The sequence below is a fragment of the Gorilla gorilla genome, chromosome 2, assembly GCF_029281585.2.
Source record: "Gorilla gorilla gorilla isolate KB3781 chromosome 2, NHGRI_mGorGor1-v2.1_pri, whole genome shotgun sequence".
Lineage (NCBI taxonomy): Eukaryota > Metazoa > Chordata > Mammalia > Primates > Hominidae > Gorilla > Gorilla gorilla.
Genome location: NC_086017.1, coordinates 68,841,293 through 68,866,786, shown reverse-complemented (window position 1 = coordinate 68,866,786; position 25,494 = coordinate 68,841,293). Strand labels below are relative to the sequence as shown.

The window sequence follows — 25,494 nt, the reverse complement described above, 5'->3', positions numbered from 1 at the left end:
ATTGTCTTCACCCTACAGTGCCACAAAACACCAAAACTCATTTCTCCTATCTAGCTGTAGTTTTGTATCTGTTAACCAACTGCTCCCCATACCCTTCCCATCCTCTCATACCCAAAATTCTACTCTCTGTTTCCATGAGCTCAGATTTTTTGTTGGTCCTCACATATGAGTGACAACATCTTTCTGTTGTCACTTAGTTCACTTAACATAATGTCTGACTTAGTTCACTTAACATAATATCCTCCAGCCTCATCCATGTTGCTGCCAATGACAGGATTTCATCCCTTTTATGGCTGGATATTATTCCATTGTGTATATATACCACATTTTCTTTATTCATTCATTCATTGATGTACACTTAAGTTGATTCCATATCTTAGCTATCTCTCAGCAATCCATATTTTTAGCAGGTCATTCAGGTGATTCTGATACACTTGAAGTTTAAGAACCACTCACGTAGGGAATTCCCAAAAACCCACAAGGTAGCCAGAACCCAGGATCTGGCTTCTTCCCAGCATTTTGTCCCAGCCTGGGCATCCATTGGTACTGCTTAGATATGGAAATGTGGCCATATGTTCCTCGCCCATTGCTTCAAAAGAGAATCCCAACCTCAGGCTTCTAAAGAGTAAAACAGACTTAACAGCAGAAAGGTTGTTGTCCCCAGCTCTAAAGCCTCCATCTCTTTTGTTTAGCCTTGAGAACAGACCACCATGTGTCTGGCATTTTTTAGAAATTTGCCATCTTATGGAAAGAAGTCTGGATGTCTGTGAGGCCTCGTTCTAAGACTGTATATGTACTTTTATGAAAGACATTCAGGAACACAACTAATTCCTAAAGTGATGTAAATGTGAATAAACTAGAGGATTAGATATGCTGTTTCTAGGGGCCTATAGCCCTTCTTCCTCCTCCACCCTCCAACCCTCCTCCTTCCTCTTTCCTTCTTTTCCTCTTCCTTTTTCTTTCTCCCCTTTTCTGCCATTTTGTTTCTTCTTTCTCTTCCTTTTCTCCCTCATCCTTTTCCCTCTTCCTCTCGTTTTTCTTCTCTTTGTCCTCTCTTCCCTTCCATCTATCTTTATTCTTGCCCTTTGCCTTTTACTTCTTTTATTCTTCTTCCTAATTTTTCTTTTCCTTCTTCCTTTCCTTCTCATTTCTTACCACTCTCCAGCTGCTTCTCTTCCTTCTCTCACTTCTACTCCTGTGGGAGTAAACTTACTCAAGAAGAGAAAGTGGGTGCCTGAGGGCCACAGGAAATGGTAAATGCTAGTTCTATCATCCTGGCTGCTAATTACAGACATCTTTAGACACCCAAGGCACCTGCAGGATTATTCAGGGTCCAAGCCTGCCCCCTCCTGCACCTGCTCAGCAAGAACTCAACCTTAGGCTCTCCAGCCCTTAGTCCCTTCATTGTCACTACTCCATCCACATCCTAACCTCAGAAATGAGCTCGCAAAATGTTCTGTACTGGTAAATGTTTAACACTTGTCTCTGGGGTGGTGATGGAGTATTGAGGGTCCTGATGCTTACTTAGTACTTGCTAGTTTCTGTGGTGTAAATACTCCCACCATGGCTGCTTTCAAGCTACCAATCTGACATCACTGAATGTGGAGCTGGGAGGAGATGCTCACCACGGAGCCTCACAAACCAGTCAAGCATACTACTAAGGAGTAGTACTACATATAGCCATGGTCCATATGTAATACTACTGCCTTCCACCATTATGTAGTACTACCACCATATGTAGTACTACTGACTTCCACAATTAATGCAGATAATTGAGGGTTAGCCATTAGTAAATAAGTTACTCTCACTTCAAACATCAGATGTCTGTTAACTCCTTAACAGACTCATTTTTTGACAGCCATTGAGATAATTAAAGGCAGCAGCATATTATAATTACCACAACACTACCTTTTAGTTTGATTAAATAAAATTTAACTGCAAGTACTGTCAGAAAAATTCAGGCTTTTCAACTGTTACCCTCTTTTTACTTGTGAGTCTGAGCTTGATATCCCTATGAATTGACAACACTATTTGGATTATAGATATCATAAAGTTTCAGTTAATATTTAGTTAAAAAGTAGAACATTATCCAGTCACCTTATCTTTTTTATTTGCATTCTACATCATCTCTGGTGGATTTTTATTATTTTTAAGTAGCTTCACATTATGTTTTATGATACATTTCTTCCTGCAACAGTTTTGCATACAGATGGACATGTTGGAAATCTAGTTTAAGGTTGATCTTTTTTTCCCATTTTGTTATGTGATTGATCTGGTCAGTGAACAAGAAATTCTTCAAGGCCATCCATCACTCTAGGCAGCAGCTGAGCTAAACCTTCTAACTCACTGCTTGCAGTCAGTCATGCAAGATTTGGGTTATAAATATTGAATGTGCAAACAACTGTTTAAATTAGCTCTCCTATCTGTTTTATGCAATTTCAGTAGAAAAGCAAGCTGATATATTGTTTAGTGGCAAGGAGTAGAAGACAGTGAATTCAGTATTATCCTTCCATACGTCATTGAATTCATCCTGTTGGCAAATATTTAAAATAGTTAGATCAAATTAATTCTTGTTCCCTAAAGTTAAATGAGAACTAAGGCAACTGAGCATGTAATTTATGTAGTTTTTTTTGTTTTTTATATTCAAACAGTAGGAAGACTGTTAGTAATTGTGCATGTAGCCATCTGTCATAAATATGGTAGCCAATTGTTAAATGCTTAGTTCTGTGAATTTTGTTACCTCTTTGCAATAACAAAAATAGCTTAATATTTGGAAAATATTTGGTCAGGGAAGAAAATAGCAACTGGCTTATCCTACTATTCCTGGTAAGCATCTAGAATATTGAATATGTGCAGGTGTTAGTACTTCTGCTACTTGGAGTTGTCAGAAGTCTGCATACTTTCACTGGTATTGATATATGTAATAGATAAAATGCAAACAATTTGTAGTGACTCCTAAAAGCCTTTCTGTGTGTAATGAATTTAGGTAAACTTCCATAATTGCTATCTGTGTTTAAAATTTATTTTTCAATTATATGATGCTGGGAACATCCTTTCAAGTAGCAGACATGTATCTAAGCCTACATTAATAACATAAGTGAACTGCTTACCAAAGAGAAGAGTGTTCAGTAGCATGTGTCTCTTAGTAGTTGGATCACAATCTAACATAAAAGTTGGACAAGATTATAAGTTACTTCCTGTGGCAAACGCTCCTCCATTTTTCTCTTCTTTCTTGAACAGAATTTTGGTCAGGACAGCAATGAGCCCAGCTAAATAGACTCACCTTCCTAGAGCCCTTGTAGCTAGCCGTGGTCACATAACCTAGCAATGCTCGATGAAATGCAAGTGGAATTCTATGGCTGGGACTCCGAAGAGAGCATTTTAAAAGGGACAGACTCAGCTAATTTGCTCCTTTAGCCCTTTGTCTTTTGGTGTGTTGCTCTCTCCTCTGATACACTTCTTTTTATGATTTAATGTCTAAGTCTTCATGAAATTATGCGTTCTTTTAAAACAGTGTCTACTTTAGAATTATAAAATTAAACTTTTACTTATGTCCTTATGTAGAAATAAATTGAACCAGCCTTGCCATATTAATAAACCACATTACATACAAATGTAAGAACAGTATTGGTGAATAATTTTAGTGATAACAATCGCAACTGCAGGGAAAAAAAATAATTTTCTTAATCTCATCTCTCAAGTCTTATTTCTCTTTTTAATTTCCACTTCCTTTTTCTTTGATCAATTGCTATGTTTTCTTACCCTTCAAGTGCCTGTAGTCCGGTGGAAGAGGCCAATTTGTAAAAAATTATAATGCAGTTTTATAAGTTCTAGAAATACATGTCTAAAATGCAAATCTGATTTTATTATTTTCCTACTTAAAAGCCTTCCATGAGCTTTACTGTGGTATTGAAGGTCTTTTCATTCTGGCTCCAATAGCCTTGTCCAGTCTTCAGTCCTTTCTCTCAGCATATTTCCTCAGCCTTATGCTGTCTAAAACCACTGGACTCTTGGTAGGATCCGGAAACTATCACATACTGTCATTCTTTCATATCCTTGTGTATCCTTTCACTTCTGTACCCTTTTTTTCATCTCCATCTGTGAAATCCCACTCATTCTTCAAAACTGATTTATCTTTAAGGCGTTCCGTGACTCTTCCAAGTTGAATTAATGACTACTTCATCTTCTGTGCTTCTCATAACATTCTTTTTATACTTCTATGATTTCATTTATTCAGTCAATTTATAGTTACAGGTCTGTCTTTCTTAATAGACTGTGAGTTCTATGAAGAGATAAGCTATGCTTTATTTCGAAGCGCCAGTGTCTTAGCAAGTGCCTGGAAAGGAGTAAATACTCAAGCTTTTTGGTATGTTTTTATAACAAGTAAATAAATTTAAACTCTCTGCACCTTTCATTGAGTACTAGGATTAATTATTCATAATTAATTATTTACCTGTTCCTTAAATGTATCCCTGTGAAAGAAATGCTGCTGGTGATGAAATAATCTTCATCAATTACCTAACAAATAATTGTCCATTTGGGTCATATCTGCATCTGCTTTTACTCTAACCCATGACTATGGTTGTAATATCTCCTGTTTTATTTCTAATTGAGCTTATTTGGATCTTCTCTCTTCTTTTCTTGGTTAATGTCATTAATGGTCTGTCAATTTTATCTTTTCAAAGAGACTTATCTTTCGTATTTTTTTTGTTTCCATTTCATTTAATTCTGCTCTGATCTTTGTTATTTCTTTTCTTCTGCTGAGTTTGGGTTTGATTTGTTCTTCTTTCTCTAGTTCCTTCTGCTGAGTTTGGGTTTGATTTGTTCTTGTTTCTCTAGTTCCTTGAGGTGTGACATATATTGTCTGTTGTTCTGTTGTGCTCTTTCAGACTTTTTTTTTTTTTTTTTTTTTGAGATGGAACCTTGCTCTGTCGCCCAGGCTGGAGTGCAGTGGCGCAATCTCGACTCACTGCAACCTCCATCTCCCAGGTTCAAGCAGTTCTACTGCTTCAGCCTCCCGAGTAGCTGGGACTACAGGTATGCACCACTATGCCCAGCTAATTTTTGTATTTTTAGTAGAGACAGGGTTTCACCATGTTGGCCAGGCTGGTTTTGAACTACTGACCTCAAGTGATTCTCCCGCCTTGGCCTTCCAGAGTGCTGGGATTACAGGCGTGAGCCACCATGCCTGGCCTCATTCAGACTTTTTGATGCAGGCATTTAATGCTGCGAACTTTTCTCTTAAGACCACTTTTGCTGTATCCCAGAGGTTTTGAGAAGTTGTGCCACTATTATAGTCCAGTTGAAAGAATTTTTTCATTTCCATCTTGATTTTATTGTTGACCCAAAGATCATTCTATAGCAGCTTATTTTATTTCCATTTATTCGTATCATTTTGAGGCTCCTTTTGGAGTTTAATTTCCAGTTTTATTCCACTGTGGTCTGAGAGGTTATTTAAAAAGATTGTGATTTTCTTAAATGTATTGAGACTTGTTTTGTGGCCTATTACATGGTCTGTCTTGGAGAATGTTCCATGTGTTGATGAGCAGAATGTATATCCTGCATTTGTTGGGTAAAATGTTCTGTAAATATCTGTGAAATCCATTTGTTCTATAGTATAGTTTAAGTTCATTGTTTCTTTGTTGACTTTCTGTCTTGATGACCTGTCTAATGTTGTCAGTGGAGTATTAAAGTCCCCCATTATTATTGTGTTGTCATCTATCTCATTTCTTAGGCCTAGTAGTAATTGTTGTATGAATTTGGGAGCTTCAGTATTAGGTGCATATATATTTAGGATTGTGATATTTTCCTGTTGGACTAATCCTTTTATCATTATGTAATATCCCTTATTGCCTTTTTTTACTGTTGTTGCTTTAGAGTCTGTTTTGTCTGATAAAAGAATAGCTACTCCTGCTTGCTTTTGGTTTCCATTTACATGGAATATCTCTTTCCACACCTTTACCCAAAGTTTATGTGAGTCCTTATGTGTTAGGTAAGTCTCTTGAAGACAGCAGATACTTGGTTGGTGGATTTGTATTCATTCTGCCATTCTGCATCTTTTAAGTGGAGCATTTAGGCAAGTTACATTCAATGTTAGTATTCAGATGTGAGGTACTATTCTATTTGTCATGTTAGCTGTTGCCTAAAGACCTTGTTTTTTTTCGTTGTTACTGTTTTCTAGGCCCTGTGAGATTTATGCTTTAAGGAGGTTCTATTTTGGTGTATTTCAGGGTTTTGTTTCAAGATTTAGAACTCCTTTCAGCATTTCTTGTAGTACTGGGTTGGTAGTGGTGAATTCTCTCAGCATTTGTTTGTCTGAAAAAGATTTATCCTCCCCTTCATTTATGAAGCTTAGTTTCACCAGATACAAAATTCTTGGCTATTATTTTGTTTAAGGAGTCTACAGATAAGACCCCAATCCCTTCTGGCTTGTAAAGTTTCTGCTAGAAACTTTATAGGTTTTCCCTTATAGGTTACCTGATGCTTTTGTTTCACAGCTCTTAAGATTCTTTCCTTTGTCTTGACTTTAGATGTCCTGATGACTGTGTGCCTAGGTGATGATCTTTGTGCAATGAATTTCCCCAGAGTTCTTTGAGCTTCTTGTATTTGGTAGTCTAGGTCTCTAACAAGGCCAGGGAAGCCCTCCTCGATTATTCCCTCAAATAAGTTCTCCAAATGTGTATATTTCTCTTCTTCCTCGGGAACACCAATTGTTCTTCTGTTTGGCTGTTTAACATAATCCCAAATTTCTTCTACTTGTTCTAGTATATTGTTGAGACTTCCACTGCATTTTGTATTTCCCTAAATGTGTCTTTCATTCCAGAAGTTGTGATTGTTTTTTCTTTATATTTATTTCTCTGGAAAGTTTTTCATTCATATCCTGTATGTTTTTTTAATTTCTTTAAGTTGGTTTTTACCTTTCTTTGGTATCTCCTTGAGTAGCTTAATAATCAACCTTCTGAATTTTTTATCTGGCAATTCAGAGATTTCTACTTCAATCCATTGCTGGGGAGCTAGTGTGATCTTTTTGGGGTATTGTAGGACCCTGTTTTGTCATATTACCAGAATTATTTTTCTGGTTCCCTCTCATTTGGCTAGACTACTTCTTAAAATTGTTCTTGAATTTATTTTTGGTTGGACTGTGGTTTTTTAAATTTAAATTTCTTTTTTCCTCTCCTAAGAACCAGACTTTGATGTTTATTTTAGCCTGATTTGATTCTTGGTGCTTGTAGGAGTGAAGACTTTGTATGAGATCCTTAGTTATAGAAAGTCTTTGTGTACTGGCTTTCCCCATTGCTGGTGAGTGGTAGTAGTTATATTCTTGGTGTGTGGGTGGGTTCACTGTCTCCTGTGGAGTTATAATGGCAGGGATCTCTTGAAGCTTATCTTGTTCTCTCATGGTGTACACTTTATTTGTTTACTGTTTTCTCAGTTTTTTTTTTAATTTTATTATTATTATACTTTAAGTTTTAGGGTACATGTGCACAATGTGCAGGTTTGTTACATATGTATACATGTGCCACGTTGGTGTGCTGCACCCATTAACTCGTCATTTAGCATTAGGTATATCTCCTAATGCTATCCCTCCCCGCTCCTCCCATCCCACAACAGTCCCCGAAGTGTGATGTTCCCCTTCCTGTGTCCATGTGTTCTCATTTTTCAATTCCCACCTATGAGTGAGAACATGCGGTGTTTGGTTTTTTGTCCTTGTGATAGTTTTGCTGAGAATGATGGTTTCCAGTTTCATCCATGTCCCTACAAAGGACATGAACTCTTCATTTTTTATGGCTGCATAGTATTCCATGGTGTGTATGTGCCACATTTTCTTAATCCAGTCTATCGTTCAGGCTTCAAGTCAATAGTGAAGGTATTCCTGGGTAGGCACCAGTTGTGGTGAAGGCAGGTGGGTAGATGTAATACTCAGTGGTGGGCTGAGGTCCCAGCCTTGATGAGTGTGGCTGGGGAAGCTCTTAATTAGATGTGCTGAGGTTTTATCAGGGTTAAGAGTAGGAACTACCAGAGCTGCCATGCCAGGTCACCAGGAAAGCTGTTCACCTCAGAGCCTCGCTCCTGTCCTTGTGTTTTAGCTATTGACATCAGACAGGCATCTCTTTTCATCTGTAGGAATGTTGATGTTCCAAGTAGGGAGGAATTGTGACTCTGCCTCTGTCGGCCTGAATCTGGGGTGTGCTTATTCTGTGGGGCTGCACTCACCCTGGATTTTTCCAGAAAGGCTGTCTATAAGTGCATCCAGTGTTTCTGTTGGGGAAGCCCCAGCTGTGTCTGCAATGGAGTGCTGGGGGGAACAAGGACCCTTTCTCTAATGCCTTTCATGATCACAGAGGCTGCCTGTCTGTTGGGATATAGGTGCAGATTTTCCCTATTGCTCCCCAATTGCAATTGTTTCTCTGCTATGAGAAACTACCTACCAATAGAAAGATCTGAAACCCAAGTCCTGCTGTTCAGACTTTTTTGTCCCACAGGGTTTTTCCTTGATAGGGTGCTCTCCCCCTTCCCCTAGGGATGAGGCTTCCTGAGAGCTGTACTTCAGTGATTGTTACTGCTCTTCTGGGTCTAGCCACCCAGCAGGGCTACCAGGCTCCAGACTGCTGCTGGGGAATGTCTGCAAAGAGTCCTGTGATGTGATCTGTCGTCAGGTCTCCCAGCCATGATACCAGCACCTGCTCTGGTGGAGGTAGCACGGCAGTGATGTAGGCTCTGTGAGAGTCCTTAGTTGTAGACATGTTTAGTTTTCTGGCTTTCTCAAATGCTGGTTGTGCTAGTAGTGAAGTTGTTGCGTGGACAGACTCAGGCCCTCTTGTTAGCCATAGCTGTTGTTTTCTCCTTGCTGGGAGCCAGATTATTCTGTCATGAGTTGCTGTAATGGCTTGAGTTGGTTGGCCTCCAGGCAGGAGGTGGTGCTTTCCAGAGAGCGCCAGCTGCAGTAGTAGAAGGGAGATCTAAGCTTACTCTAAGTTGGCCAGGGGAAGTATTCTGGTTTCTTAGGTGATGGGCAGAGCCACAAAGCTCCCAAGAGTTTGTGTCTTTTGTGTTCGGCTACCAGGGCGGGTAGAGGAGTATCTTCAGATGGGGGCAGGATTAGGTGAGTATGAGCTCAGACTCTCCTGGGGCGGGGCTTGCCACAGCCACTGTTGGGGAGTTGGGGGTGGTTCTCAGGCCAATGGGGTTTTGTTCCAGAGGGAAGTATGGCTACCTCTGCTGTGCAGTATAGTTTGACAGGGAAGTGGGTGACATCCAGTAGCGAAAGGCCTCACCCAGCTCCACACAGTTGGCAAGGCCAGTCTCGCTCTCACAGTGCCCCACTAACAGCACTGAGTTTAGCTCCAGTTAGCCTGCTCACAAAACTCAGACCTGCCCCAGGCCATAAGCTTCCACACTGAGAAAGCAAGCAAGGCTTTCAGGCCTTGCCTCCCAGTCTGCCTACAATGTCAGCAGCTCCTGTGTTTGTATCTGTAACAGTTCCCATTTGCTCACCACCCAGATTCTGATCAAGAAAGCTTGTGTCCAGTTGAAACTATTACAAAATTTAGTTGGAAGCTTCATTCATCTTGTGACCCCTCCCTAATTCTGCTGGCTGTCTTCCCCTAGGGCCTCTGTGAGATATTGTCAGGGATGGCTTCCCTGGGCTCAAGCTGGAAAATGGGACTGCCTACAAGGCTCTTCCTGCTGCTGCTTCTACTTTTATATTTCATTCAGCTCCCCAAATCTGTTTTGGCTGTAGGTAAGGTTAAGTCCTTCTCCCGTGATCTGGATTTTCAGATTCCCCAGTGGGGATGTGTGTTCAGAGGCAGGATTCCCCACATCACACTTTGGGAACTCACAGTTTTTCGCCTGTCTCGCAGAATTTGCAGCAGCATGCTGCTTCTTTCAAAGGATCTGTGAATTCTTCCAGTTTTCCTGGTAGATTCCTGCAGTGGTACTTGGAAAGAAAGTTCATGGTGTGAGTCTCCACACATTATTCAGTCTCTCCAAGTGGGAGGTGCACATTAGCCCTGCCTCCTGGCCACCATCTTCCTCCCATCTCCTTCTGATGGATTTTTAACATTATGATTTTATAGTTTTCTTGGCTTATTCTGGTTGCTGGGATGACAGTAGCAGCCTTTTGCCACTGTCTACATTCTAACCTATTCTCCCCTCCTCCCCGTCCATCCATCCATCCATCCATCCTTCCATGTATAGATGTGTGTATATATACATATACACAGTATATTACATATTTATAAAAACACATATAAATGTAGGGATATTTAAAAGTACTTTTCATTGAGGAGTAATTCCATCTTGTGAATTATTTCCCTTCCTCTATATGCCCAAATTACTATAAGGTGTTAGTTTTAGCTTTCCTAAATAAATGAGAGATTTGAGTCACTGAAAACCACATTTGTTTTCATCTAATTCTATGTATCTAGGATATTTTGTAAATGAGGATTTACTACTTCATATCTTTTCAGCCTCATCAAATCTAGAAATGAAAGTAATCAATACTTAAATTTGATTAGTTCGCAAATAATGTAGTCTCTATCGACCACCAAAGAAGACTAAGAAACAGATGATGAAGACATTTAATTACATTAATATATTGAAATTTTTATGACAATAAGAGCTAATGATAGTTATGTAACAGTTATTGTCTGTCTAGAAATATAGTGGTGGGATATTAAGCAAGATGTTATCAGTATTCACATCATTTTAGTTTATCTAAAGTGATATAAAATGAATATAAGCAGAAAGCTTAATTCATATAAAAATTATATGACAGAAAAATTTACACATGGTACACTTTAAGTATATTATAGTCTCTCAGAGTAGTGTTTACCACAGAACATAGTGTTATGTAAGGTGACTTTGTCTGAAACTTGTCTGTATCAGCTAGCTTTTTCTGCATAACAAACTACTCCAAGAGTCAGTAGCTTAAAAGTATTATGTATTATTTCTCATTTATCTGTGGGCAGGTTGGAGTTACTAGGCCTGGCTAGGCAAATAGGCTTGAACTGTGCATGTGGCTGGACTTGCTTCCTCAGTGAGGTTTGGAGTAAGGTCTGCTCCACATGTTTTCATTCTAGAGCTGAGGCCAAGGAAAACAGAAGCCACCAAGGCCCCTCCCATGGCATTGGTAGAGACACAACTGAATGAACAAAAACACACAAGGTCTCTTGAGATCTAGGCTCAGAATTAGCGTACCATCCCTTCTGCCTCATTTTGTTGGTCAAAGCAAGTTCATGGCCATACCCCAAGTTAAAAAATAGCAAATAATACCATGCCCAAGGAGAAGGCATTACAAAATTACAGGGCAAAAGGTATGGATAGAGTAAGGGGTAAAAAATCAGGGCTATTCTACCATTGTAGCCAAAGGGGATTGGTTACATAGGTAGTTAGGAATCTCATTGTTATAAGGTACTTTCTCTGGCCTAGAACTAGATGTTGGAGTTAGAGTTCTGTGGTTGGTATCCACTAATGTGGGGATGCTCAAATCACAAGTTTACACAGGACTAGCCAGATATTGGAAATGAACAAAACAGAGCTGTGGGGATTATGCAGTGGAAAATTTGTACCCCAGTTAAAGAGGTGGGGGCCTCTATGCAGCCACAGCTGACTGTTACCAAGTAGAAAAGCAGATCATGTTTACCAAATCTTCAGATTTCTCAAGAGAATCAAGAATTTAACAATTTTTAATGACATCTTCTAATTTTTAGAGGTTGGTAACTAATTTTTTTAAAAGATAATAACTTGTTGACCAAATCCAAGAGTCAGATTTGGAACGTGGGCCTCTAGTTGGTAATCTGTGCAAAGCCAGAGGTTGCTTGGAGACTCTGGAACATTTTCCATTATAGTGGCCTTATCTGTAGATGCTAAAGGGCATTACAAATCTTACCATAATAATTTATGTTAATAATAATAACTCTTTAAATTAGTATGTCACTTTATATTTTATAAAACACTTCCATGCTCTCATTTGATTATGGTTGAAAAATATGTCTCTTGCTTCCTCCAAGAAGCAGGAAGAGCCTTCTTCCTGTGCCTCAGATGCATGTTGGGTGCTACAGACTTTTGCTTGTTTACCAGATACTTATTGAACACCTGCTATACATCAGGAATTGATCCAGGTTATTAACATACATCAGTGAACAAAACAGATGAAAATTCCTGTCATCATGGAGTTTATATTCTTTCTCTTTCTAGCTTGACCCCCTTGTCCTAAAACTGGATCAGCACCTCATTCATAGGTTTGCCCTATTTGAAAGTATTTACAGTAAAAGCCCTGTCCTGTAACTATATCAAGACATTTATGAGGTGAGAATAGCCAAGGGCACCAAAAGTAGGTATGTTTCACAAAGAGAAGAGTGTCCATTAATCCAATGGGTCTGTTAGGAGAGCTCCTTCTGCACTTAGTTTAAACAAAAGCAAGTCTGAAAAGAGCCCTTAGTAATTGGTGGAAATTAAAGTGAAATTAGAAAACCTTCATCCTATTGTATGTACTATGTGTTGTTTTCATTATAGGTTCCTCTACTTTCTTCCCGCAAATTAGTTTCAAACTTTTCCTGGAATGCTATAATGTGGCAAAGTCAGGATTGACCAACTTTTACCATTATCAGGCATAGTCTGTCACTTAGGCAATTACATCAGTTGTTCCATTTTCATATCATGTCTGGAAAACAGATAACAGATGTCTTTAGACTTTTGTCCTAGTAAGTTGAGATTTCGTCTGTTTGTATATAGGCTTATAACCACACTGTATCTCTGATATTCTTAACTTGGATCTTTTATGGGTATACCTATGGATTGTTTTGGCATACATCTGACTTTGGGTTTAGAAAGGTAATGAATAGTACTATAAATATAATCCAACTATAAAAGCAGTCTTTAGCTTGCTATTCTAAAGCACATCTAAAAGCAGCCTATAACTTGCTATTCTGAAGCACATCTGACTTGCCAGATATTAAGTCTGTGTCTGAATCTCTTAAATAGATTAGGCTGCGTAACACCTACAACTACCAATAAGTTGTTTCTGGTTAATAGACTTGCAGCAAAAGTTCATTTCCTCCATCCACCCATTCTATCTGTTGTCTTATAAAAAAAATAGAGAGAAATAAGCAACTAGGTTGTTACAATGTATAAAACAAATATCTACCTTCAGATGACTGAGAGTGGTATCTACACTATTTCATAATTTTTAAAGCCTTTCATTTTTTTCATCCCTTCTGTGCTGCATTTTTAATGTGATTAATCAGTATATTTCTCCCCCTCTGGTATCTCTTGAAACGCTTATAAAATAAGTCTTTTAGATTCATCATATAACTGTAGGGAAGAACATTGGATATTCAGTCAGAAATCTTGGATGCATTATAGCTCTGTCAGTAACCAAGACCTTGGGCAAGTGACTTCATTTTCTGGGAGCCTCAGTTTCTTTAGATGTAAAAGGAGAAAACGAAAATGCCTCCTTAATGTGAGGATAAGTTTGATGATAAGAAGTGCTTTTTAAACTAGGCAAATACTAGTTCTTGTCAAAAGAAGGTCACAAATGCTTTCTTTTTCATATTTACTTAAAATAGCATCTCTTTGAGTGAGGAAGAAAGTTGAAGAAAAATAGAACCAATCCTCATTGATAAGCCTGAGAACATTGATTTGGCATCTTTTGCTGCACTTGGAGATAACACCAGACATATCAGATCAGATTTGTGGTTGAGAGAAAGAATAATGGAACATAAAATTTAGTACTTTCTGTGATGTTAATTTGTGAGTAACTTTTATTTTCTTTTTGTTATGATGACCAGGGTGTACATGGATATTTTTAAAAATCAAAATGGTAGTATCATCAGTGATAGTTCTTAGTATGTAAGTTACTGAATAGATGTTTTGTAGATGTTTTCACATTTAAAAATACTTCTACTTGCTTGCTTGCATAAAGTCATTTTGGTTATGCCATTTAGAAGCATTAATTTTTCCAAATGATTTTTGTTTAGAAATTGGAGATATGTCCCTTAAGGTGGGATCATGTATCCCTTAGGAGGGAAGCTAATTATTCAGCATGTGTGTGTGCCACACACTCATCTTATCATATCCTCAACTACTGGGAGTAAGAGGTATTTATTCCCCTTTGTTCCATTTTGTAGATGAGGAAACTGAGGCTCTGCGAGTAACTTTGTGAAGGCTTGTCAGTGGGATAACAGAGCTGGGATCCCCAACTCAGTTCTTTCAGGCTCTGACAATCCATGGACTTTTAACTTCATGATATTGCCTCCTAGGTAAACGATTAAGATGGTGGCCAACCACACAGCATTTTAGTATATACCAGGTATTAAAAAATGCCAAAAGTTACTTACATTTTTGTTTAATAGTTCACTTTTTCAATTTAGAATGTCTCAGTTTTGGAATCTCTTCTTTACCACACGTCACGTTTTTGTCCTTCTGCTCAAGCCACACTAATTGGCAGAGAGCCCAGGAAGACCCCTGATTACTATAGTAACATCAGGTACTTCCCTTTCTTCCCTGAGGCCACCCCTAATCAGACTACTGCCTGGCTAATTCCCTGCTTTTGCGAGATTAGAAAAAGGTTGTCTGTGCTGGGCGCAGTGGCTCACACCTGTAATCCCAGCACTTTGGGAGGCCAAGGCAGGTGGATCACCTGAGGTCGGGAGTTCGAGACCAACCTGACCAACATGGAGAAACCCCATCTCTACTAAAAATACAAAATTAGCTGGGCATGGTGGCGCATGCCTATAATCCCAGCTATTCGGGAGGCTGAGGCAGGAGAATCACTTGAACCTGGGAGGCGGAGGTTGGGGTGAGATCAAGGCTGAGATTGAGCCATTGCACTCCAGCCTGGACAATAAGTGTGAAACTCAAGAGAGGAGAGAGAGAGGGAGAGAGGGAGAGACTGTCTGTTTCAAAGGCCAAACTCCTAAGCATAAGATTACCACCCCCTTTCCTCTAGTGGTGTGCCTTCTTGGTGATCTATACAGTCCTATAGAGGCAGTCTATCAGGCCTTGTATTTTTATAGTAGTATCAAAGAATCTTCAAGGATAAAGTATAGAAATTAAGTACATAAATTATAATTTACAATGTGTGTTATTTTACCATTGATTTAAATCTCTTAGGTCTCTTTCGTTTCTATCTCTTTCCCTTTGGCAGGCTTCAGCTCTTTGAATTTGCTCTCTTTACTAACTCTTACTGCTGTAATTCCAATACGCACCCTATTTTAGTAACATTTAATTTTTTTAAGCTTCTTGGAATTAATAAGTTAATTCTTATTTTTCATCATTTAATTTAAATCCATTTTCCTTTTTCCCCCTATCAAGTTTTCTTTTATACTTTCTCACTGGGTGATGTCTTTTTATGGCTGAATTTCCAGTCAGTGACCTTAATTTGAGTTCCAAACTGTGATATTTTTCATATATTATTCACCTAAATATCAACTCAGTTGGTACCTCTTGAGATTTGTGTTCCAGAAACTCTCCAAATGGGCCTTCCTGTTTGTGGAGGGGAACACACTCTACTCTCATCCCTGGAACAAAACCTTCTGTGTTGTTCTTCACACCCTGTATGCCCTCCAATTGCCACCCACTCTCTGCCTCCATTTCTGTTCATCTGAATTTTCAACCTCTCGAATCTTCCTGATTCTCCTTGAGTGCCCACTGTCTCATGACTTGACAGGCCCTGAAATATTTCCAGTTTCCCCTGACTTCAAGTTGGAGGGCCTCCATCAGCATTTCCAAATCTCTTCATAGTCTCCTGTCTACCTTGGTAAAGATTTTATTTCCAGATCTTACCATCAGGTTATTGTTTCCTTTATTTAAAAAATTAACACAAGCATTACTGTCTTTACCATGATCATGCTCAGATTCCCTGACTCCAGCTAGATTCGACTGCTAAAGATTTTGACTGGAATTTGAAGCTGAAACATCTCTTCTTCACCACCACACCTCTGCCTTAAGCTTTATCCATACCCACTCCTGGCCATCTCAGTAATCTCATGCAGATGGAGGGTATTGTAGTATCAACCTAAATAACAGAGAGAGCCTCGCTAAAAGAAAAGATGTTTATTTGGGAATGAAGCATTGCAATGAGAATACACATATGTCATGGTAAAGTATGTGTGTTTTCAGAGAGATAAAGGAAGACAAAAGTTTTTAAAGGAAGAAATGAAGGAGATTACATAATTGTTTTGAAATAATTATCTCTGGCTGCAAGATCAAGGGTGACACCAGTTCAAGGTTGGACAGGCAATTTCTGGGCAGATGTTCTTGCAGAGTTTTTTTTATTCCATATGGTTGTGATGGCCTTCATGCAAGGTTGTGGTTTCTGTAGAGCCTGTTTAATTATGAGGCATACAAGCATAAGCAAACATAAGAACCCTCTCTCTTTGTGGCCTTCCCGTGCTCTGTCAGGTTCTTTTTTTTTTTTTTTTTTTTTTTTTTTACATTAGTGACTCCCTTTTGGCTCTGACAGTTTTCATGGCAACAGTAAATAGAATACACTGCAAAAGAGCAAAGGAAGAAAATTCAGATGTAGTATTTCTATACTAAATTTTCAGAGTTGAAACTGTATTTTCTAGTGTGTCAATTGCCAACTACCACCAGGTACAATCCCTGAAGTCCTGTTAAGATCTATTAAGACCCTTTTTGAGTCAGCTCTAGTGATTCACTGTAACAGTCCAATGAGAGGGCCAAGAGTCCATTTAATTGTGCAAGATCTATAACTCCAGGCCTGGATACCATCATTATGGTATTAGTTGTCCCAGGCTTGAGTCTTTAGGCCCCTTTGTCTATCCCTCACTCCTTTCATTTAACAAGCATGGGTGGATATGTGACTCTTGTTATATTCAGATAGTCAGTGAAGGTCTCCTGTTACTCAGTGGGCCTCTGTTGACACTGCCACTGTCCCCACCCTATCTTAGCTCCTTGTCTGAAGCCTGGAGCAGCCTCCTTGCTGCTATCTCTAGTCGGCATTTTTCAAGGCCATTTGGCTGCCTGTTTGTCTTATGGCTTCTTGCCTGGCCTCCCAGACATCACTGGCTTCTAATTTTCCACCACATAAAGCATATGTTCCACTGACCTTGTTCAAGTCTCCCATAATCTGTGTGTTCACAATAACATCCACCCTTACCATACTTACAGATCTGCAGCTCTATCACATTTAAATACCAGGACTGCTGATCTGCTTTCTTCTCTTCCTCTAGCATCACTGGATCTCCCTCTCATGTCTGTCTGCTAATAAACTTTCCCTAGGTGTCTCAGTCCTCATCAGTGAAGATGATGGTAACAGAGGTTAATGTGCAGGAGTTTGGAGTTTAACTGTCCACCAGCTGTGTGAGTTTGGACAAAGGACTTAACCTCTGTGTGCCTTAATTTCTTCCACAGAAAATGAAGTTAGTAATAATACCAAATAATCCACAAGTCTCCATAGTTTTTAATAGCTAGCATTTATTTCTTGCTCATGACATGTGGGCAATAGGTAGACTGCATCTTTGTTCTTTTTCATTCTACGGTGCAAAGTGAAGAGTAGCTCCTGTTTCTGGGACACGTCATCATCAGGGCCAGTATCGTGATGAGAGTTTCTGTTGAGTCATGTCTGCCCAGTTCCACTGACTAATGTCTGTCACATGGCTTACCCTAGAGTCACAGGGTGGGGCTATATCCTCCTCCACAAAGATAGGAGCAGGGGCTATTTGTGATTAATAATGTAGTCAACCATGCTGCCTCATAGGATTATTGTGAAGTATAAATTAGTTAATAGGCATGAGAGCTTAAAAGGGTTCCTGGCACATGGTAAGGACGCAGTAAAGCATCAGTTGTTTTGTTAAGTCTGTGGAATGTTCTATGCTAAGTACTGTATGGGTGGGTGTCATATAGTTTAATCCCATGAGTTTGATATTATTATCACCCATTTACAAACGAGTAAACTTAGGCTTACAGAGGATAGCTAAATTCTCCACAGTCATATACAGTTTCCAAGGAACAAAATGGGCATTTAAAACAGACCTATGAGACTTCAGAATCTTTGCTCCTAATCTTTTACTACTTCGGAAAACATGTATTGAGAGGGTCCCTCCTAAACTTAATGAGCTTATTTCACTGCTGCTACTGCAGTCTGTACCACTTCTGCAGAATCTGCCATGACCTTGAAGGACTTGCCCTTAGACAGCTGTCTACCCCACAGCTACCAAAGTCGAAAGACTTTGGTTACAATAACCTTCAAGCTTGGGCTAGTGCTTTTGATCACTTTATTCAAATCACAGAGGTCAACTCTATGGAAGACCGACTGTGGACTCTGAAGCTCTCAATCCCACTTTTGGAGAGTAGGATAAATTTACGTACTGTCTTGACCTTGCCTTCTATGGGATCTTATTTGTCTAATTCTTTGCTGGACCCCCCTATACCCACTCCCCAAGGCAGAAGACAGACCCTACAGTCTGTACATTGCTATCGAGAGTTACTTATTTGTCCCTCTTCCTGTATCTCATTAGCGTACAAATGGTAGAATAAGACATGTGGGCATTTACAGTCTTACAAGACTAGACCTGTTTACTTTCAAGGCTTAGAGGTCCTTAAAATGATTTTTTGATCCTCACATTCATTCTTCCAAGCCCAGGGCAGGGCAGCCCTTCCACTTTGTACTTGGTAGTATCTCTTCCATGAGGTTGTGAGCTTCATGAGAGTAGAAGGCCATGTTTCATGACACTTCTGCATTTCTCTACAATACCTATGAGCTTGAGGCCATCATTAGAGGCTTCTAGAGAGAATATGCAGAATCAATTAGTACAGCCTTTGTCTTTGGGAAGCTAACAATCTAGGAGTGCTGTCTCTCAACTCTTAAATGGCGACATTGTTTTCCTCACTGAATTGTCATGAGGATTCAGATTTCAAAGGAGGCAGTATAGTGAAGTGGTAAGAGCATGTTCTAGAGCCAGATCCCAGCTCACTACTTACTATGTTTAACATTTGTGCTTCCATTTCTCTCATCTATAGGGTAGAGATAATAATATTAATAGTACTTGTTTCACAAGTTTTTTAATGAGGATTAAATGAGTTAGTACAAGTATTGGGCACATAGAATTAAATAAATGTTAGCCATTGTAAATAACAAAATAATACATCTGAAAGTGTTGCAGGACTTTTCCTTAGTTCAGCTAAAGACAGCGTCCTTGTCTGTCCCATGAACATGAAAATTTAGGCTCACAGAAAGTTTGAAGGGTGAGTAAAGCAGGAGTTTTTTGGGTGAAAAGGGGAAACAGTAATCCTCCACAAGGCCAGAGTCCCTCCTGGAGTGCTTCCCACCACAGCTTGAATCCCAGATTCCACACAGGAAGAGGAGGGGCCAGGCTCCTCCCGGCTGCAAAAGGTGTGAACCTCTGTGGCTCCACCCCAGTGTGCACTCTTCCCAGTGGGCATGCCTGTTGGAGACCCCCTCCCACCTGGCTGTCTCAAAAGCATCTAGAATTACCTAGAACAATGCCACTCAAAGTTGCCATTACAGTGAGATAAGGAACTTGGGCACAATATAAATCAGCACTCTCCTTCCTTCTTTGGAAAATTCTTGCTAGGAAAAAAATGTTTGCTTATTGATAAATTTAATTTATGTTCCAGCTCTAGCTTCTTTTTTTCTCTGTAGATCAGCAATAAACAGTTCACATAGCACACTTTTTGTTTTCCTGGCCCAGGATATAGTAGGCAGTCAGTACATTTGTTTATATACTCTGACCTGAAAAGGCTGTCTATGTAAAGGAACTTATCAAGAGGAAGCAAATAACGAAGTTTGTGGATTTCAAGTTGTGTGTATGTCATACATTATACATCTATTTGTAATCTGTCTGTATCTTAAAAATTACAAACAAGGTAAATCACAGCTGTTTTTTTGGTAAAGGTTTTAAATATTTTTCTGGTAGGAAGAGTAGATAAAGGCAGCCATGTGGGTTGTCACATGAAGCCTAGAATGGGCTTTCCCAGATATCAGGAAGACACAGAGGTGATATCCTCATTCTCTTTTGCTACCATGTTAGCATCTATTTATAGTCAAATATATAAAAATAAGCACAGTTATTACAGGTGAGATTTATTTGTATAAATAAGTTTGGAAACTATGCCTGTTGTTTACTGGAAAACCCAATTATGGTGTTGTTACCTAGAAGGGAATTTTGTAAGTAAACACTTTTTTTTTTTTGCTTCATTTATACCAAAGCAATTTAACATGAAATTAGTAATTATATTAATCTGGGCTCTCCAGAGCAGCACAAACAATAGATAGATAGATAGAAAGATAGATAGATAGATAGATAGATAGATAGATAGATAGATAGATTTATTATACAGAATTGGCTCATGTGGTCATGGAGGCTGAGAAGTCCCATGACCTACAGTCTGGCAAGCTGAAAAGTCAGAAGAACCAATAGATAGTTCCAGGTTGAGTCTGAAGGCCTGACAACTGGAAGAGCCAATGGTATAAGCTCCAGTCCAAGCTGGAAGGGTCCCAAGGCAAAAGACCTATGTTCCAACTAAAAAGACAGAGAGAGCAAATTCTCCCTTACTCCACCATTTTATTCTATTCAGGGCTCCAATTGATTGGATGAGACCTAACCACATTTGAGAGGCAATTTACTTCACTCAGTCTACTGATTTATATGTTAATCTCAGCCAAAAACACCTTCACAGATACACCCAAAATAATGTTTAACCAAATCTCTGGGGACCCAAGAGCCCATTCAGTTGACACAAAAAAATTGATCTTCACAGTAATGTTAGATGCAGCCTTATATAAGGATGAAATTCTTTGATTCCTATAAACTCTTAAAAAAGATTTTTTTCTACTCAAAATTAATTACTTAGACTACTTTTGGAAACATTTTAATTTATTATTTGGATAAATTTTTAAAAATTTCTACAAATAGTGTTTTTTTTTTAGTGAGATATTTTTGACAATCATTTCTGATGGATTGCAACTGAAAATGTAAAGACATGTGCCAGTGGTTGTTCTGGGAATTTTTCAGTTGCAGGAGAGTCCTCTTTTTGGGCTAAAAAATAGATTTGATAAATTATGGAGGAAACCTATCGAGTGATGGGGCAGAGGAAGGCAGGCTGCTTTGTGCAACTGTATCTCCTAATATCTTTATCAAAATGACATCATAAGGATGTACAGCAAAGGTGGTAACCCTCTGTCATTCCGGAGAAAAAGGGATATAGGTAGTGCAGCCTGAGGTTCTCAGGGCATGGAGGAAAAACGTTTCAAAAACAGAAAAGAACCATTTGAAAATGCGAAAGAAAATGGATATCCTAGGAGCGAATTGGATTATTTTTTCAGACTTGTTGTCTTCCTGTAACCTTAACGAATAGTACCATAGCTCCCCCTGCTGCATAAGGAGGCAAAGAGGCAAAACCCTGTCACAAAGAACCTTCTTCCCTCATCTGCCGGAATTGTTGGTTTTGCTTTTTGTTTTTTGTTTTTTTAAATCTTTTGGTTCTTTACCCAAGCAAAGTCATTGAAACTGTTCTTTTTTTTTTATTTCCAACCATCTTTTCTCTCCTCTTCCTGCTAATTGCATGTTTGAAAGATTTATGGATATCATTTTAAAAGCTAACATTTCAAATAAAACATAATAGGAAATTATAATTTGATGATTGGAGGTGTCTAGAAATGCATAAAATACAATTTAGATATATATTGTACTTGGATAACAAGTCTGGGAAAGACTGGGGGAAGGGGGAAGGCATTATTGTTATTTGACGAGGAGAAGAACACAGTTTTAAAGACCTGAGTTCTCTGACACCAATTTGCTTGGTGCCTTGGGCAAATTACTTAACTTTCTTTGTGTGCTGCAGTTTCCCCATTAAAAAAAAAATGAGGATAACGGCATATGCCTTTTCTCTGCCTCATAGAATTCTTACCAGAATGATAGAAGATCAAGTAATGCCCCACTTATCCAGCCTTCATACTTCCAGCCTTAGCCATCTGTAATGAATCTCAGAAGCAGGCAGAAAAAGGCCTGTGAGCAATGAGAGCACTGCAGGCTTTAAGAAAATGCAAAGTCCATTGACTTGGAATTGTGTGTCAGTTAAGCTCAGTGTGTGCTGAGCTTGCAAGGTATACATGTGTTTGTGTGCATGTATGTTTCTTTTCTCTGTAGTTCTTCCCTCTCTGTAGTTACCTAGGAAGATAGGTTTTTATTTAAATGGAAAGGCAAGAAAGGGAAAGGTTGACTGAGGCAGATGAAAGTGCCTCCTTGGAAATTCACCATGAAGTAGGTGTAAGTTAGTTCAACCATTGTGGAAGACAGTGTCATGATTCTTCAAAGACCTAGAGGCAGAAATACCATTTGACCCAGCAATCCCATTACTGGGTATATACCCAAAGGAATATAAATCATTCTATCACAAACATATTTGCACATGTATGCTCATTGCAGTACTATTCACAATAACAAAGACATGGAATCAACCCAAATGCCCATCATTGATAGACTGGATAAAGAAAGTATGGTACATATACACCATGGAATACTATGCAGCCATAAAAAGGAACAAGATCATATCCTTTCCAGGGACACAGATGTAGCTGGAAGCCATTATCCTCGGCAAACTAATGCAGGAACAGAAAACCATATACACGTTGTCACTTATAAGTGGGAGCTGAATGATGAGGACACATGGATACGTGGAAGGAAACAACACACACTAGGGCCTGTTGGAGGATGGGGAATGGGAGGAGGGAGAGCATCAGGAAGAATAGCTAATGGATGATGAGCTTAATACCTAGGTGATGGGATGTTCTGTGCAGCAAACCACCATGATACACGTTTACCTATGTAACAAACACACACTCTGCACATGTACCCCTGAACTTAAAAGTTGGAAATAAAAAAAAAAGAAATTCACCATGAAGATAACTAGAGAAGAGGCCAGAATTAGGGGTAAACAGTGTTCTCTATTTCAGTCAATCACACGGTACTGGTTTCCTGCTTCAGAGTTTACAGGCTTTGTTGAAAGTTTTCTGAATCATGGACAGAATGCTCTTTTTACAAAGAAGTTTGTAATGCATTTACAAAAAAAGAAATATGTACTGCATTTTAGGAAGCATTCTATTAAAAATGAAGGGAATAATGCATAGTTTATCTAGAAAATCAATATATACGGAATATTTCATTTTTTCCTCTGTGATGTTAGATATATTCAATACTACTATTCTATTTTAGAAACAGTTTGAATTCCTCAATTGGAAAAGTACTCCCCACTTTTTTCTCCTTTGTAGCTCCTGATCTGATTTAAATCAATTGCCAAATCATTTTAAAGCCAAAACAAGGAGTTAGATCCTTGAAATTTGTTTTTGAGGGACAGGGGTGTTTTATAAATTAAAAATGTAAATTATATATGTATTTTTATTTTAAATAAGCTTTAAAATAAAGCATGTATTTTATTTTAAAATAAGCTTTCCCCTTTTTTGGATAAAACTGAAAACTTCCAGTTCTGGATGGATATTTATGTAGATATTTTTTACATACCTTACATGACTAAGCATTATATTTTCATGCAGTAAGAGCAACAAATTATTTATATATTACATATTCAAATGTTTTTATATAATGTCTTCATTAAAATATGTACTAAACTTATAAATGTAAATTTGAACAAATTTCAAATTTATTTTTGTATTTATTGTCTGATGGAGGCAGGCAAAATGTGATACTCCAGCATTCTTTTCCCAAGAGATATGAAGATCTTCTGACAATTCAAATGAGATTAGTGTAGACTAGGACTTCTCAAACCATTTGAAGAATGAGGTGAGGTTTTTTTCTTTCATTTTAATTTCTTGTTTTTCTGACCAATATGTCATTCAACTGACTGTACATAGTGCCAGTACATAGTTAGGGCCATATGCCACTCACTCCCCATGTGCCTTTGACAACCCCAATCACCCTGTCCAGTGGATGAGCCCAGTGATCACATACTTGGATGTTACAGCAATGTCAAATTGGTATATAAGTTTCTGAACAATCTAAATTTTTGTGCTTAACCTGGTCAGGTACTGGTAATAATACATTTGCAGGCAGGCATCTTAGAATCGCACTGGGTAAATTAGTGATTAACAGCACACAACCTGGAATCAGACTGCTTGGGTTTGAATCTCAGCTTTACCATTTGCTGGCTGAGACCCTAGGCATGTCATTTAACCTCTTGTGCCCCAGGTTTCTTATTGGTAAAATGAGGATAACAATGCTAACCAATTTCATAGGGTTGCCACAAGCATTATAGAAACAAAATACTTAATACTGTAGAACTTAATAACAATAGTTTGCTTACTATGTGTTTAGCAGCAGTAATAATGTTGCTAAATCAGTAACATTTTGAACCTACTTGAAATTTCCTTATTTTGCTGACTTATCTAGAATAATTATTGTAAAACCTAATTTACTTTTAAGTCAGGGGTCCCCGAGCCCTGGGCCACAGACCAGTACCTGTAGGTGACCTGTTAGGAACGGGCCGCACAGCAGGAGGTGAACAGGGGCTAGAGGATTACCACCTGACCTCCGCCTCCTGTCAGATCAGCAGTGGTATTAGATTCTCATAGGAGAGCAGACCCTATTGTGAACTGCACATGTGAGGGATCTAGGTTGTGTGCTCCTTATGAGAATCTAATGCCTGAGATCTGAGGTGGAACAGTTTCATCCTGAAACCATCCCCTCCCTGTACTACCATAACTTCCCCCCGCCCCATTCATAGAAAAATTGGCTTCCACAAAACCAGTCTCTGGTGCCAAAAAGGTTGGGAACTGATGTTTTAAGGGATGTATTTTAAGCAAATATAGACCATGAAGGTAATCTAAGTCAAGTATATTATTTGAGGGGAGTGTGATTCATTCATATTGAGGTTCAAACATTCAAGAATATTTAATATTCAGTGAATATTTATTGAACATGCTGTTTCATATGTAGCCTTTAGAAGACATCATTAATTTCCTAGGGAGGAGGTAAGCAGTTTGTTACTGAGCCTCTGTCAGAGGTCACAGCTGAAGAAATCTGGTTGGAGATGGTTACTGATGAGTATTTGGTTCAACTACAGATAGTTAAGGATGTGGACCACAATTGGAATTTATATAATGTAGACCTCAAGGGAAAGAAAATATTGTAAATGCTTTCCTTTGAAAAAAGACATACTGATTCATTCAAGTGTTCATGACTGTGTACCTAGAAAAGATATTTTTAATGTTTTCTTTATATTGGAAATTCATTCATTTGATAAATATTTATTAGAGCCCACTATGTGCCAAGTAAAGTTGCTGAGAATATTTTCAGTTATCAAGGCAGATAAAATCTCTGTCTTCATGAAGTTTGCATTCTGGTATGGAGCCAGGAAAGAAAAGCAGGTTTTTAAAAAAAATAACAAAGTGAGTGTTAAGAAGTAAGTGCACAGAGCACAGGTTGAATATTCCTATTTGAAATGCTTGGTACCAAAGATGTTTCAGGTTTTAGACTTTTTTAGATTTTGGAA

General features: G+C 38.6%; 1 protein-coding gene and 1 long non-coding RNA gene across 10 annotated transcripts in view; one reads left to right on the top strand and one right to left on the bottom strand.

Moving 5' to 3' along the window:
- CFAP20DC (CFAP20 domain containing) overlaps window positions 1-25,494 on the top strand; it is a 325,501-nt gene that overhangs the window by 33,613 nt on the left and 266,394 nt on the right. Inside the window, exon 3 of one of the 9 annotated variants that reach the window (XM_055383238.2) lies at window positions 23,679-23,786. The exons of the other annotated variants lie outside the window; for them this stretch is intronic. Coding sequence (XP_055239213.2) covers window positions 23,782-23,786 — 5 coding nt within the window. The 5' untranslated portion in view covers window positions 23,679-23,781. The remainder of the gene's footprint in view (window positions 1-23,678; window positions 23,787-25,494) is intronic. 9 annotated transcript variants of the gene reach the window in all.
- LOC134758059 (uncharacterized) overlaps window positions 1-25,494 on the bottom strand; it is a 196,308-nt gene that overhangs the window by 2,611 nt on the left and 168,203 nt on the right. The gene's annotated exons all lie outside the window — the stretch shown is intronic.